The sequence below is a fragment of the Castor canadensis genome, chromosome 6 (genome assembly GCF_047511655.1).
Source record: "Castor canadensis chromosome 6, mCasCan1.hap1v2, whole genome shotgun sequence".
NCBI lineage: Eukaryota > Metazoa > Chordata > Mammalia > Rodentia > Castoridae > Castor > Castor canadensis.
In genome coordinates this window covers 44,924,414-44,939,559 of record NC_133391.1, presented here as the reverse complement: position 1 = coordinate 44,939,559, position 15,146 = coordinate 44,924,414, and the positions used below count along the sequence as shown (strand labels likewise).

Sequence of the window (15,146 nt, the reverse complement as noted above, 5' to 3'; positions counted from 1 at the left end):
CACTAATGGGCACAAAGACAGAAATGGGAGCTCCAGAAATACAAAACACAAGTGATATTGCAGATGAGTGGGGAATAGGATATCATCCCTTCTACCTATGAGAACAATTCAGCCTGGTAGGTCTGAGGCAGGTCTACACACATGGTGCCTTGGATAGACATACACCAAGCACCAAACAGGGCATCTGGTGTGGTTCTAGGGTGGGAGGGGCAGAGATGACACAGAGACCAGATAACCTCTGATGGAGAGGAAGAAGAGCCTCTCGGTAGGGGAAGAGATGAGGGTGCAGGCCCAGAGAGCTGACTGGCTGCTCTGCTCTGGTCTGCTATGGAGGGCAGTCAGGGAACAGTTAGGAGCTCCCAGGTGCATCTCAACTGCCACAGAATCTCTCAGCCTTAGAGTCTCTCATGTGTACAGTATGCACTTCCTTTAAAAAAAATCAGAGAAAACAACTTTGAAGTCAACCATCTCTCCCTTTAGTGAGGACAGCCTCAGAGAAGAACCTAAGCAATCTCTGAAAAAGTAGCCATCCTTGGCAATAAGGGAGGGAGCACATGGCAACTTTCTGGCCTTGCCTGGACACAGTAGCAGCTACCTTCTGAGAGTCAATTCAGGAGCATTTGAAAATGGTTCTCTCAGCCTGAACATAGCCCCTTCCCACCACTATTTTAAGATGCTTCATTTCCAGACATTTTTGGCAAAATCCAGCATACAGGAGAGATATGGTCATAGGGCTACCTTATCAGGTGACATTAGTACCTATATATTAAGTAAGTCACAGGAGAAGAGAGAATGGGGCATAGTGAGACTTGTGGCAGGAATACAAGAGTAGGTAACCTCTGAATTCCTGTGGAATTCATTGTGTCTGCACCCTTGTGCCTGTCATCCCATCAGTGTGGTGGAGGTGGTCTGGCTCATCTTTACCTCAACAGGGAGGGTCTGTGTCTTGTGCCAGAGCAGCATTCAGTGTTTAGATGGCTCTGTAGGTAAGTTGTCTGCACTGGAACTCTGGGTTTTCTGCAGACATTTGTACTTCACAGATGTTGTTAAATTGAGGCAAAGTGAAATAGCTATTCAGTTATTACTTCATACAACAAATGAGAACCAAAACACTGTTTTAAATACTAGAGAGAAAAATCTCTGCATTCTTATATGAAGAGACAACCAACAAACAAAGATATAAAAAGTAAAGGACGCCAGGTAATAATCAGTACTGTGCAGAAAAGTAAAGGTCAGAAGGGGTGTTTTACCAGAAAAGGCTTCCTTGCAGCAATACTTGAGCAGAGACCTGAAGGAAGAAGGGAGCCAGCCTGTGGAATCTGGCAGAAGACCACATCACCAAGGGCAAGGTTCTGGTCCTGGCTGGGTGTCTGGTATACACCGAGAATAAGGAGGTCTTGGTAGTTCTGTGATTTGTCCAGGTTTAATCGATACAAAGCTTGAGTCCCAGTTTAGTGTCAGAATTCTAAGCCTAAACATTTTAAATTTCATGAGTACTGTAGATTTTGTAGTTCTTCAGGTTTTAGTTTTCCTTCTAATTATCTTTATTTGAATATCTTTAATTTACAAGCAGACTCTTAAGTTAACATGCCTACGTTTAGACTAATCATTGCTAAGTGAACAATTACGTGGTATTAAGAGCATTCAGTGTTGTGTAACCATCACTGCTCTCCACTTCCTTTTTTTTTTTTGAGACTGGTCTCAAACTCATGATCTTTCTGTTTCCCAAGTGCTGGGATTACAGGTTTGCCCCACCATACCCAGTTCTACTTCTTTAACATCTTTTAAAATCATTTCAAACAGCAGCTCTGTATCCACTAGACAATACCTTTCTTCTCCACCCTGCCCCCTGCTAAATGTTTGTTTCTATGAAGTGGCCTATTCTAGGCATCTCCTGTCAGTGCACTCATGCTATGTATCTGGCTTATTTTACACAGCATGTTTTCAAGGTTCATTCACATTGTATCATGTATCAGTACTTCATTCCTTTTTATGGCTAATACTCCTTGTATGTATACTATATATATATTTTTGTATTCATCTGTTGATGAACACAAGTTGTCACTGTTTGGCTACTGTGAATAATGCTGCTATAAAAATTAATGTACAATTATCTGAACCTCTGCTTTTGTGTACTTATCTAGAATTGCTGCATCAGATGGTAATGCCATGTGTAACTTAAGGAGCCACTGAACTTTTCCACAGAAATTTTACACTCCTTGCAGGAATTCACGATTCAATTTTTCCATATTCTTGCAACTTTGTTTCCCCTCACCCCTTTTAGAGATGGGGGTCTAAGCTACCCAGGCTTGGACTCCTGGGCTCAAGCAACCCTCCTGCCTCAGCCTGCCTGAGTGCTGGGAAAATGGTCAGCTGTTTTCTTTTTCCAGTAGCCATCCTGATTGGTGTGAAGTGGTCTTCACTGTGGTTCTGGTCTTCTTTTTCACTACTACAGAGTCAAAATTGTGCTGCATCTTCACCAGGTGTATGTATTTTTACGTTTGGCTTTAGTGACTTTGTTTTGTGATCCGTTTCTAAATTTCTAACAGTGGTTCTCTATCAGGGATTGTTTCTATTTTCTGCCATCCCTGTTGGTGACATCTGACACTGTTTGGAGACATCTTGAGTTATCACATCTGCTGGAAGGCATCTAGGGGGCAGAGGCCAGAGATGTATAGGATAGCTTCTATAACAAAGAATTATTTGACCCCAAATGCTAATTAGTGCCAAGGTGGAGAAGCCCTGGACTGTATCATGTCACTTTTCATGTATCTTTAGAAAGTGAAGTATAACGTGAATCACTGCTTCTGAACTAAATGATACGGTTGTGATAAAGTTGTGGGAGGGAAAACTCTCCTCTTATACTAGCCTCTATATACTTACTGAATTAGTTGCTAATTAATTTAATAACCTAAACTGTAATGTGAAAATACTGATACTTTTTAAAAAATTACCATTTTTCTGGAAGGAAACAAATACAGACAATTGGCTTTTCATATAATTGAATATTATTTACTGAATGGTCATCATACCAGGCTTTTTGGCACAAGTATATGTACATCAAGTGTGTGTAGTCTTGCTACTTATGCACAAACCTCACTAATGCAAATCTCTTATTAGGCTTTTTTTTTTTTTTTGGTGGTAATGGACTTTGAACTCAGGGCTTTGTACTTGCTAGGCAGGTGTTCTACCAATTGAGCCAGGCCTCCTGCTCAGGCCAAGCATTTATTTTTATTTTCTTGTTGGTAATGGGGTTTGAACTCAGGGCTCTGCAGTTGCTAGGCGGCCCTCTTACCACCTGAGCCACTCTGCCAACACCCAAGCATTCTTTAACAGTGCCTTGACGACCTTTCCCCCCAAAAGCTAAAGAAGCAAGTTCTTATGGAAAACTTTAATTGTTTAAAGCAAAGGCACGAGTAAACATTTCAATTATTATAGTGTTATAATAAAAAACTCTAATTGTAAAATGAAATACATAACTCTGCAGCTGTGTAGCATGTCAAATGTTATTATATCCTCTCTTCTTTGGAGAGAAAAGAAGGAACATGCGGTTATGATGTAAAAGCTTGGATTGTAGCAAGATCCACTCTTACTTTTAATTTGAAGTTTTCATTAATTTCAGTAGAATTAAAATGAGTGATTTTTAAAAAACCATGTTTTGTTAATGTAGAGCAGCAATAATTTTCAAGGTAAAACTCACTGATTTAAAAAGTAAAAAATTGCTGATTTCACAAGATGTTAGTTGTGAATGCCTGACACTATACAATGGTCAAACTGGCCATGAAAACCTCCACCAAACATGATTTACACATGTATTTACTTTAAATCTGAATATCATAGTGCATTACTAAACAAGGAATCAAATGATTTATGATGTCAGCAATAACATACTTCAAAAGGTCTAGATGTTATTTTCAATCAAAGGCACTACCTGGAGAGTAACAAGCTGTATCATGTTCAGAGTTGAGGAAAAAGTTTCTTTCTTTCAAAGTAACTGGCTAGTTGGAACTTGATATATTTATTAGTCAGCCAATACTGAATGCCTACTATCTAGCAAAAAAGAAAAAAGAAAAAAACCCCTTTCCCCCCAAAATAACAACCAAAAACACCATAGCAGAAATTGTGTAAAGTTACATCTTTAACCTTTTTTTTAAAGAAGGAAAAGTATACCACTAAATTTTTAAAAGTCTGAAGTGCTTTTTTGATCTTAAGTCTCTAAGAGTCTCATTATTTCAGTGCAATTTCCACTTTTTTCCGATAACATGTAGCCTCTACTTTCAGTGTTATCAACCCAAGCTGGCAATGACATCAGGAAGGTAACTATTCCAATGGATCAAGTTTTTCCACTGTTAGTCATTTCACTCATTATTTGCCCTAAGTGTTTAAACGAATAATATTTAAATGACACAAAAATATCAGAGATTAAATAAAATCTGCCAATAGAACAGTTCAATACCTCAACGTCTTGAACAACATACTTACATTAATTTTAATGAAATTCAATTCATTAATCTGAAAGAAATCAGAGCATGGTATACTACTGCATCCTAAAGGCCGGGAAGATTTTAAATACTCCTAAGTAAGGTGTATCTAAATAATTTTTCCTCAAGACAGGATCTGTTTACCCAGTCTGTTCCTGAATTCTTGTACTCAAGTGATCTGTTTCAACCTTCCGAGTAGCTGTGACTACAGATGTGCGTTACTGCACTTGACTTGAATCAAAGACTTGGAATGAATGCTGTTTCTAGTTTTTCATTGTACAAATTATGAGCATCAATAAATGAAGGTTTACTTATCATAATTTTTAAATAATTAATTCCTAACCAGAGAGAGTACTTACGAAATTGGCTAAGCACATCTTTCTTTTCTTTTTTTTTTGTGGTGCTGGAGATTGAATCTAGGACCTTGCTTATGCTAGGCAAATGCTTTACTACTGAGCGTCACCCCCAGCTCCTCTAAGAATATCTTTCAAAATTTGGAATTCAAATGTGAGTTTATAAAGATGGAAAAGTTAAATTACAGCAAATATTCAATAAAACATACCCTAAAGATCAATGATACATGTTTTAGAGAACATGACTAGGATTCTAGGATTTATTCCTTTTTTCTCCTCCAAAGGTACAGATGTCCTTCCCAAATTTTCTATGGAATAAAAGACTATTACATAAGATAGTTGGAACACTTGCCATTTTGAATAGTTCTGGAGAATAAGATCCACCAGGAAATTTTAGGCTTATAAATCATTATTTCAATAGCAAAAGCCTATGGTTTGATCTACTAAGCCAAACTAAAAAGTAAACCTAACATTCCGGAGTATCTAGACCCATTAGCAAACTTTGTCTGTAAAAGGTGAGAAAGCAAGTACTTTATGCAATGGGGACCATGTACTCTCCATTGCAACTACTTAACTCTGCCATTAAAAAGCACAAAATTAGCCACAGACAATAACGTAAATGTATAAAACATGGGTTCCAATAAAACTTTATTTATGGACATTGAAATGAGAATTTCATACAGTTTTTGTGTGACACAAAATATTATTCTTTTGAATTTTCCCTCTACTATTTAAAGTAAACCCAGGCAGCTGACTGGAATTAGCTTGTGAGCTACAGTTTGCTGATTCATACAGATCTGTACCCCATCCTGCTGCCACATTTTTTTGGTGGTGCTGGGGATCAAAACGTGTTCATGTATACTACGCAGACACTCTATCACTGAGCCATATCTTTGTCCCCATTCAGATTTCTTGCTGTAGAGGTAAAGATAGTAATAGGGCCATGAGTCATCACCTCATTTCACTTGGGCATCAAGTCTTCTGGACTGACAGAAGCCTAAAGATTCTAGGAGTAATATCAATTCCAGGAGTAGTATCTGCATTTATAAACTGTGAAGAGCTTAAATGTATTTATTCATACATTCATGCTTCTGTTTATATACATTCAGGAAAAATTTAAATAAAAATTTAAAAAAATTATTTAAATTATATGGAGAAGGGAATTGAGAAATTCATTAGCTAGACCTTTTTAAAAGCTTTGGTGTTAGAGAGCTAGAGTAATGTCTTAGCTCTAATTACCAGCTTGTGACTACAGGTAAATTAATTAGCCACCAGAATTTAACCTGGTGCTGTTTTCAATTTCTCATGCAAGCAAACAGTTATGAAGGCCTTCTGCGAAAACCTAATCCACAATGTAGCATATGGCCTTATGTCTGGTTTTAGACATAAAACTAGTTTTGTCTCTTCTACTCCATTCCATCATATAAGATTATTTTTCTACATGTAACATTCTGTATAAAACTATACTTCTACTTTTCTCTTATCCTCTATGGCTATTCTTTTCATAGGTTGCTAATGAAAATGACAGTGTCCAGTCAACACATTACTGTGGTCTTTCCATAGACAAATGTTAATTTGGGTATTTCTTCCAATGTATCAATGACAGGCATTTACTTTTCCAGGGGAAAATGTCCAAATTATTAAAAAGGAAGAATTAGTAAGAAAGAATTCTTATGGCTTTATCTATTGATTAGAAACTAGAGAATTTGAAGATAAGGAGCTGGTGGAGTGGCTCAAGCCGTAAGTGCTCCTGCCTGGCAAATGTGAGGCCCTGAATTTAAACCCCTTACCACAAAAAAAAAAAAAAGAGAGAATTTGAAGATAATGTTCAGATTATTTGTAGATAAAGTTGCTGTGCATCTTGGAGACTTAGCCTGCTGCTTAAATTGTATTAAGTAGAATATTACCACTAAATAATATGTGCTATAATCTCTTTTATCATGAAAAATTTATTAGTCACATACACATGAAGTAAAAGATTTCACCAATAGTATTTTTCTGAACAGCCATCAGTTATGAATCTGCTAGTTTTGAAGGCTAAGCAAAATACTAAAGCTATTAAAATATTAGTGTCTGATTTTTTTTACCCTATTATTTATAGAAATCATGTTAGAATGCTGAAAGCAGTAATTTTGCAACATGTATGTTCTTCATAAAAATGATGTTCAATGTTGAGTGGTGCAGATTTATAAATATGTACAAATAATATATTTGTAGTTAACTTACTACTCTGACCAGTAACCAACACATGGAACCATTATACACATGTAAAAAATAGAAATTAAAACAAAACTTAAAACTCTCAAAACAGATAACAATTAATTTGTGTTTATAAAGCTATACAGAAAAAGAGGCTTTGTGTTTGAGAACCTTCAGTGGCCTACTAACAAAGCTGTAATTTTAGTGAGAGGAAAAAAAAAGTCTCCAAAAAACAAGGTAAATCAGGTACATGTCTTGGTCAAATGTCTGTAGACAGACACCCTGAAGACAAATAGGTAAGCATATACAATTTGTTCACTGAGCATAAAATATTGCACAAGAGCAGTTTTGTCCGAAGAAAATTCTAATTTCCAGTTTTGAACTTCGAAATGGTTCCCACATTTAGATATAGTTTTATTTTCTGAACAAGAAACATTAATATTCAGTAATACTGTTAGAACTTTGTTTTACCCATTAACCATATCCCATTCTACTTTATAGCAATGGAAAATCAGTGGTGAAGATTTGGCAAAGATAAGAAGCTAGATATTGTAAAATATTTATGTTATATGTACATATGAAACAGACGTGTTCCAAAAATCCCTAATGAAATGCTAACTGATCCCTTAAAGAATCCAGTCTAGGTCACAGTGATGGTCAGACAGTGGTTGAGTAGGACTCTCTTTGTGGTGGCCGTTCCTTTTGAACCACTTGTTCATTTCCTCCAGTTTCCAGCACACTGTCTTCTGTTTCACTCTCACTACCATTTGCCACAGTGGGGTCGAAAGACATCAGGCCAGACTTTCTGTGCAAAGGAAAACCAATGCCGCTTTCCTGTAGGGAATTATCTATAAAATCTTCATCGGAAGAATGGAATGATTCATCATCTCCTATTAAATGGCTGACGATGTGGATTCCATCAAAAGGAGGTTGGCCTGAGAAGCTCCTCTGGCCTTTTAGGCACCTGAGCTGTTAAAACAAAATCCAAGTTAATATACTCAAATGCAGGAAACACACACACCAAGAAAGCAAATACTTCATACTTAAGGACTCTGAAGATACCTTGAACCGAAACATTTACAGGTGTAGTAAGTATCAATTCTTGAGTGGTAGTTGGAATGGATATATAATTTAATTAAATTATCTCAACAGTCCTATGTGGTAGATTTTGTTATTTTTATTCTATAGATTAGGAAATGGAGACTCAGGTAGAGGAACTAGCTAAGTTCACATAGTTAATAGCAGAATTTAGATTCAAACTAAGCTTTCATTATTCTAAAGACAGTATCATGAATTCCATGTGCCATCACCCAATTACAATAACTAACACATCACTGACAATCTGGTTACATTGTATCTTCTTGTCCCTGAGTTATTCTGAGGTAAATTCCAGATATCTGATCAATTCACCTACAAATACTTCACCTGTATTTCTAAGAGATAATTAATTTAAAGACCATACTCTTAACTATCACATACACTATCTTGTTTTTTTTTTTTTGGCAGTACTGGGGTTTGAACTTAGGCCTTGTGCTTACTAGGCAGATGCTCTACCACTTGAGCCACACTGCCAGCCCTTTTTGATTTTCTGAATAGGGTCTCACTTTTGTATCCTGGCCAGCCTGGACCACAATGCTTTTTATTGGCTGAGATGGGGCCTTGCTCACTGTTTGCCTGGGGTGGCTTTCAAACTTGACCCTCCTGAGCTCTGCCTCCCCCGTAGCTAGGATTACAGGTGTGGGCCACACATCTGGCTATCTTTTTTAATTAAAAAATTTTTTTTTTCTGGTGGTACTGGGGCTTGATCAGGACCTCAAGCTTGCTATGCAGGTGCTTTCCCACTTGAGCCACTCCACCAGCCCCATACATACTATAAAAATGATTCACAAGTTACTAAAATTTTGAGTCTCAATTTGTTATAATACTCTAAAGACCACCACACTACTCTCACTCACAGAACAGACATGCTTCTTCCCCTTCATGGTGTTTCCTGCCTTGGCATCAGTGCCAGTCATAAATAATACATCTGCAACCCCCACTCTTCTCTTCCCCAGGAAGAAGCAACTTCTCTTACCTGAGGGGTAGGGGAGAGGAATGGCATGCATTACTTAGCTTTTTTCCTTCTCCTCCTTTGGGAACCAGACCTCTGATCCTCTATCCCTGGAGTTTAACAGGGCCAGAACCTCATGTGTGAAATGACTAAGGTAGTAAAATGCTATCTGTAGTTACTAGGAGTCAAGTCTGACTAATTTAGAGTTGCATTTTATAAAACTGTTGTCACATTTAAATCTAAACCACATTCTCAGGCTGGTGGCATGGCTCAAACAGTAGAGTGCCTGCTTTATAAACACAAAATCCTAAGTTCAAACCCCAGTCTCACAAAAAAAAAAAAAAAAAAAAGGAGATAAACCACATTCTCCAAAAGCACTTTCATCAGGATTAAAGGCAACTTCATCATCTGCCACATCTTTGCCTAAAGTCTCTCAAAGTCCCAAATTCACTACCATGGATACCATCACTTCTAATAATATATAATTAAGATACCAATCTGCCTTCAAGAGTTTATATTTTAATATTAATTTGAATTTTTATATTCTTTCACTTGTTTCATTTCTCTCCCACACCATGAATTTTTCTCCTACAATTAAGCATAACAAAACACTAAAAGACAATAATTAGGCATAAATATCTTGACTATTAAAGACCTTGCTAAGAAACACTCCATGCTGCCACTCCTACCATTATTATCAACCCTCACCCTTATTTCTCGGGGATAAACTCCTAGTCACTATCTTTCAAATGTTGAGATAAAGGCAATGTGAAATAGTCAGGAAATATTACAGACACTTTCAAAACTAACGGTTCTGAGAGTAAAGACACTACAGCCTTGACATAATACCTCCCAACTTTCCTGACAGACTTCCAAGAGGAAGTGAAGAAACCTCAGCATTTCCCTGCTTGCATGTAACAATGGGAAATGAGGGATGCTGGGGCTCAGTACAGTGATGTTTGACCCAAGCAGACCTTAACTACAAAGAAATTCCCCTGCCCTACACCAAAAGGACATTACAGTGAGGTACAATGAAATTTAAACACTTTTCTTCTTGATAGAACAGAAGGGATCTAAACTTGGAGTTGAAACTTTAGGAAATGGGCATAGAGCACCCTGAAGGTTGTGATATCCATGGCACTGCCACAACTGCCATGTTCTGATGCAACATCACCACATTGCAACACATGATTTATCGCTTCAAGTGCTAAATTAAGTCAGTTAATCTCTTCCTTTCTCTTTTGCCCCCGGGCCCTTTTGAAGAAATATTATGGAACATGTGCCTTCCTTCTCTCTGGCTGTAAGAAAGGAGGGGTATGGCAGAAGAACCATAACTTCCCAATTGTTTGCGAAGCTGTGGCTTTCCTTTAACAAATTTTATTACAATTAAAACATTGCAGTCTCTTACCAGAGGCAATTACAGACAATTAACTACAGGTTGAGGAATCATTTCCTCAACAAAGGAGCTGTTTAGGCCTCTTTATTTATGGAGTTCTAATATCACAGGGCAGGAGGGATTTTTTGGTGGGAGGAAAACAGAAGTGAAGTTAAGGGGCAATCTGGTGAACTAAAGCGACCCCAGCCACTCTATGGACTGAGAAGTTTGCATATTGAGTCAAGATGAGGAAGAGGACCCAGAAAGTGGGCATTTGGGCAAAGGAGTCCAGGGTACTGAGTATGGTTTGGAAGGCTGCATGGGCTTCAGATGGGTATGTCCTCTGGGAATCCTCACCCTGTGGAGGGGCTTAGCTAGAAGGAGGCCAGAGCTGGGCCCACTAAAGTATAGGGTTGGCTGCGTGTAAATGCTATATTGCTTATCCCTTTACCAGACTTTTAGGAGCTACATATATTGAAAAGCAGACAATGAATCTTCCCAACTTCTACTTCCCTCCAAGTACGACAAAAAACTTTCAGTGGTATTAATGGTAACAAAGTTAGATTACTATAAATTGAAGTATAATTCTCTGATCATCTGTATTAGAACTGAGGCTACCTATTAAAAACAGACTCCTTCCCCGAATCTTAGGAATCAAAATCCTGGGAGTGAAACCCTAGAATCTACATTTTTATGAGCACCTCAGGCGATTCTGATAGTGTCTAAAGTTTGAGAATCACTGTGAGGCCTTGGAGTATATATGTAACTCAGTGGCTTGCCTAGCCATGCACAAGACCTTGAGTTGACTCCTTAGTACTGAGGAGGAGAGAGGGAAAGGGAGATAAATACTATGGAAATATCTTCATGACACTGAGCAACAAAAATTCTTCAATTGTGAAATGCAAGTAATATATTAATATCATTGAACAAAAAGCATTATGTTTCCAGGTGTTTCTAGACATAGAAACTTATGTTTCTAGTCATAAGTTTTAAAAATCAATGATGTGCCTGGAAATACTTTTGAGATTCACCAAGTGCCAAGGTGCTGGGAATGGTGGCACAAGACTGTAATCCTAGCACTCAGAAGGCTGAGACAGGAGGATGGCGAGTTAACAGACCAGCCTAGGTTACACAGAGCTGGAGAGGAGGGGCGGGGGAGGGAGGTATTTGGGAAGGAAATAGACACTAGGACTGTATGGAATTTCAAGTAAAGAAATTATTTTTTTGAAGAGAATCTTGGTACACACCAAGGGAACGTATCAGCTAGATCACCCTCCAAGTAAGGTCATGGTCAACAATTCCAACCCAAGGATTCAGAACTTTTATTGGCTTTTTAATAGCCCAGTCTTAAAGTTTGAGCAGAGTCAAAATTACCAGAGATTTCAGGACAGCATGCCAAAAGTCAGATAAAGGACAACAAAGAAGAAAAAGACTAACTCGGGAGAAGAAAAGTTAAAAAAAATTTATTCCCCATGAAGACACTACTTATATAAAAAGAAAGTACAGGATAACTGTCAAAAATGATCAGCATTATACTTTTAGTCATATTATGTACTTACTACACAAGCAACATATTAATTAAAGACAATTTAGAAAATAAAGCAAAAAGAAAGAAAGAAAAAAGAAACAATTAAAAAAAAGAAACAAAAAAAAAGAAAAAAAAACAAAGAAAAAAACAAAGAAAAAAGAAAACAAAGAGAAGAAAAAAAAAAAAAGAAAATAAAGCAATTCCTCAAACCATAATACAGAGACAATCCATTAACATTTTAGCAAATATCCTTTAAGATAATTTTTCTAAACTTGTTTACTTTTCAAAGATTGGTCAATATACATATTGTTTTACAACTTGCAAACATGTTTAGATATCATAGTGTTTAATGGTTGCACGGTGTCTCACTTAGGAATGCATCATCATCTGCCTAACCAATCCTCTTGCTGGGAAGTTTAAGTTTCCATCCTCTGTTTTATAAATAGCACTGCCATGTACATTTTCAAGCACACAGTTCTGCAGAAGTGCCTTGTTATCAAAGACATAGCCAGAAGTAAAAAATATTGCACAAGGGTTTCAACATTCTCAAAACTTTGATTTCTATGTTTAATCTGCCCTCCAGAAAGGCAGTAAGAATTATGCCATGACATTGTCTGAAATCTTCTGTTTTTGTACAACTTCGTACTACATTTTTTATTATTCTTCTGTTTTTGCTAAGCAGACAAGTTATAAAGCTTTAAACTTTTCATGATGGATTTTTTTTCAGTCTGGGTGTGAACTCAGGGCCTTACCCTCACCAGGCAGGCACTCTTCCACTTGAGCCATGCCTGCAGTCCTGAAATGGAGTATTTTGTTAGAATACAGAGACTAATTTAGTGAGCCCATGCTGCCACCACTCACATTATGGCCACTGGTGCTCATCATACTGTGCCCTCCTAATCCTGAGTTTTTTGTTTGGAAGGTGGAAACTGGACCCAGGACCTTGCACATGCTAAATGTGTGTTATACACACTAAGTATAGTGATTAACACATATAATATACCCAGGTCCCCAAAAATTTTTTTTTAGAATTTGTTTGCCTTGTGAGATGGGGTCTCAGTATGCAGTTCAGGCTAGCCTTGGATACATGATCCTCCTGCCTCAGCTTCCCAAGTGCTGGAATTATAGACATGTGCCACCATGCCCAGTTCAAAAAGGGTTTTTAAATAACTTTGGCCTACTGAATTGGAAGGTGTTTTAGAAAACCATATTGCATACTCTAATTCCGTCCTTTAGATTCTTTTATCTTCAAACACGGATATATAAAATAAAAGCAAGCTTGTGTTAAAAACAATTGCTTCTGGTAGCAAGCATGAGGCCCTGAGTTCAAACCCCAGTATGGCTAAAACCTCTTCCCCATAAAAAAAAAAATTGTTTCCTTTTTAATGAATGCCTTCTAGCATCCACTAAAATTTTTAAAATAACTTATTTTACTCATTAACTAGATTTGACATTTTCCCAAACAACATCAGCTAAAGAGTCATTATAAAAGAGATGCTCCCACTGGCAATTCAACTTAGCAAATCACTATGAAATCCTTTCTTCTGTAAGAATGTCAATGATGGTAAGAATATTCTGACTTAATTCTCTAGATTGGTTAATCCATACATTTTGGTATGCATAAGAACCACCTGGGATTATTATTTTAGAAAACACAGACTCCTAAGTCATACTCTCAGCCATCTGGATTCAGCAAGTAGGGCTCAGAAATCTATTGTAAACAAGTACTCCAGGTGATTAAGAGGACAGGCCACAGATATACTTGAAAATATTGGTTGAAATGAATCATATTCAGGGACTGACTATATTAAGTAAATTTGGATAGCAATTCCCAGCCACCCTCCCCCGCAACTGGTATGGGTAAATAAATTTGGATTTAAAAGATTTCTTATGTATTTATTGCTGCCTGCCATCTTCACTATGTCCATTAATATTTTTAAAATACTCTTGCTTAAATATGGACACACAATTAACCAATATGAAGAAACATGAGGCTAATAAATATTTCATTTACCATCTAGTTTAAAGTCTAGGCCTGATGTTGTTTTACAGGATTTATCACAGAACACAACCAAGGCCAAACATTTCAAGATGTTCATGTGCACCTGAGCCAGAGAACCTGTATGTGTAAAACAGCGTCAGAATCTTCTCAATTTCCTCTTTGCCAAATGTCAAATCTTCAGGTTTTAATCTGAGGACTGGCTCCATATCTAGGTGAAGGACTGTATCTTTTAGGAATGACATATCTATGCTTACGAATATAGCCCTAGTTTGAAAGAAGCCTCGACAGAATAACTACCTTTTTGTTTTGTTTTGAGACAAAGTCTTGTTTTATAGTCCAGGCTAACTTCAAACCAGCGATCCTCCTGCCTCAGTTTCCTGCATGCTGGGTGGGATTATAGGTGCATACCCACCATGTCTGGCTCCAATAGCTTTTTTTTTTTTTTTTGGTGGTACTGGAGCTCAAACTCAGGACCTTGTACTACCACTTGAGCCATGTCCCAGCCCTTTTATGCTTTAGTTATTTATTTTTCAGATAGGGTCTTGTGTTTTTGCCCCAAGTGGGACTTGGACTGAGATCCTTCTCCTCTACTCAACCTCCCCAGCCCCCCAGTAGCCAGGATTACAGGCACACATCCAGTCCACTTTGCTCTGGTCATTATTTTGAGATGGAGTCTTGAGAACCATTTGCCTGGGCTGATCTCAAACCACAATCCTCTGTATCTCAGCCTCCAAAGTAGCTAGGGTTACAGGAATGAGCCACCAGTGCCTGGCTAAGTACTTCTTAATATAACAACTTAACTGCTAACTGAGAGAGAAATGTGTGTGATGGTTTTAAGAGCTCATTTTGCTTTAATAAAATACAAGTCAATTCAGAATTGGTGCCGATGACTTTATTTTGATTAAAATTCCTCTAATAAACACTGATACTGCTTATCTGGCGAGGAATTTTAGACTGATTTTACATTAGCTTTAAAAAATTTTATGTTGGAAATTCATGTATTAAAAATGGTTAGGTGCTTGTGTGGTTGTGCATGTTTGAAATCCCAGTAATTAGAGGCTGAGGCAGGAGAATCTTGAGGTTGGGGCCAACCAGACTACAGAGCTGAGTTTCAGACCAGTCTGGACTACACAGTGAGATCATGTCTTAAAAACAAAA

General features: G+C 37.5%; 1 protein-coding gene and 1 non-coding gene across 8 annotated transcripts in view; both read right to left on the bottom strand.

Moving 5' to 3' along the window:
- Window positions 1–3,376: 3,376 nt before the first annotated feature.
- Evi5 (ecotropic viral integration site 5) overlaps window positions 3,377–15,146 on the bottom strand; it is a 195,695-nt gene continuing 183,925 nt past the window's right edge. For all 7 annotated transcript variants that reach the window (XM_074076472.1, XM_074076468.1, XM_074076471.1 and 4 more), the window contains one exon: window positions 3,377–8,002. In XM_074076472.1, coding sequence (XP_073932573.1) covers window positions 7,691–8,002 — 312 coding nt within the window. In that variant the 3' untranslated portion in view covers window positions 3,377–7,690. The remainder of the gene's footprint in view (window positions 8,003–15,146) is intronic.
- Window positions 8,534–8,605, bottom strand: Trnat-agu (transfer RNA threonine (anticodon AGU)). Its single transcript has one exon. It is a non-coding gene; the product is annotated as a tRNA-Thr (tRNA).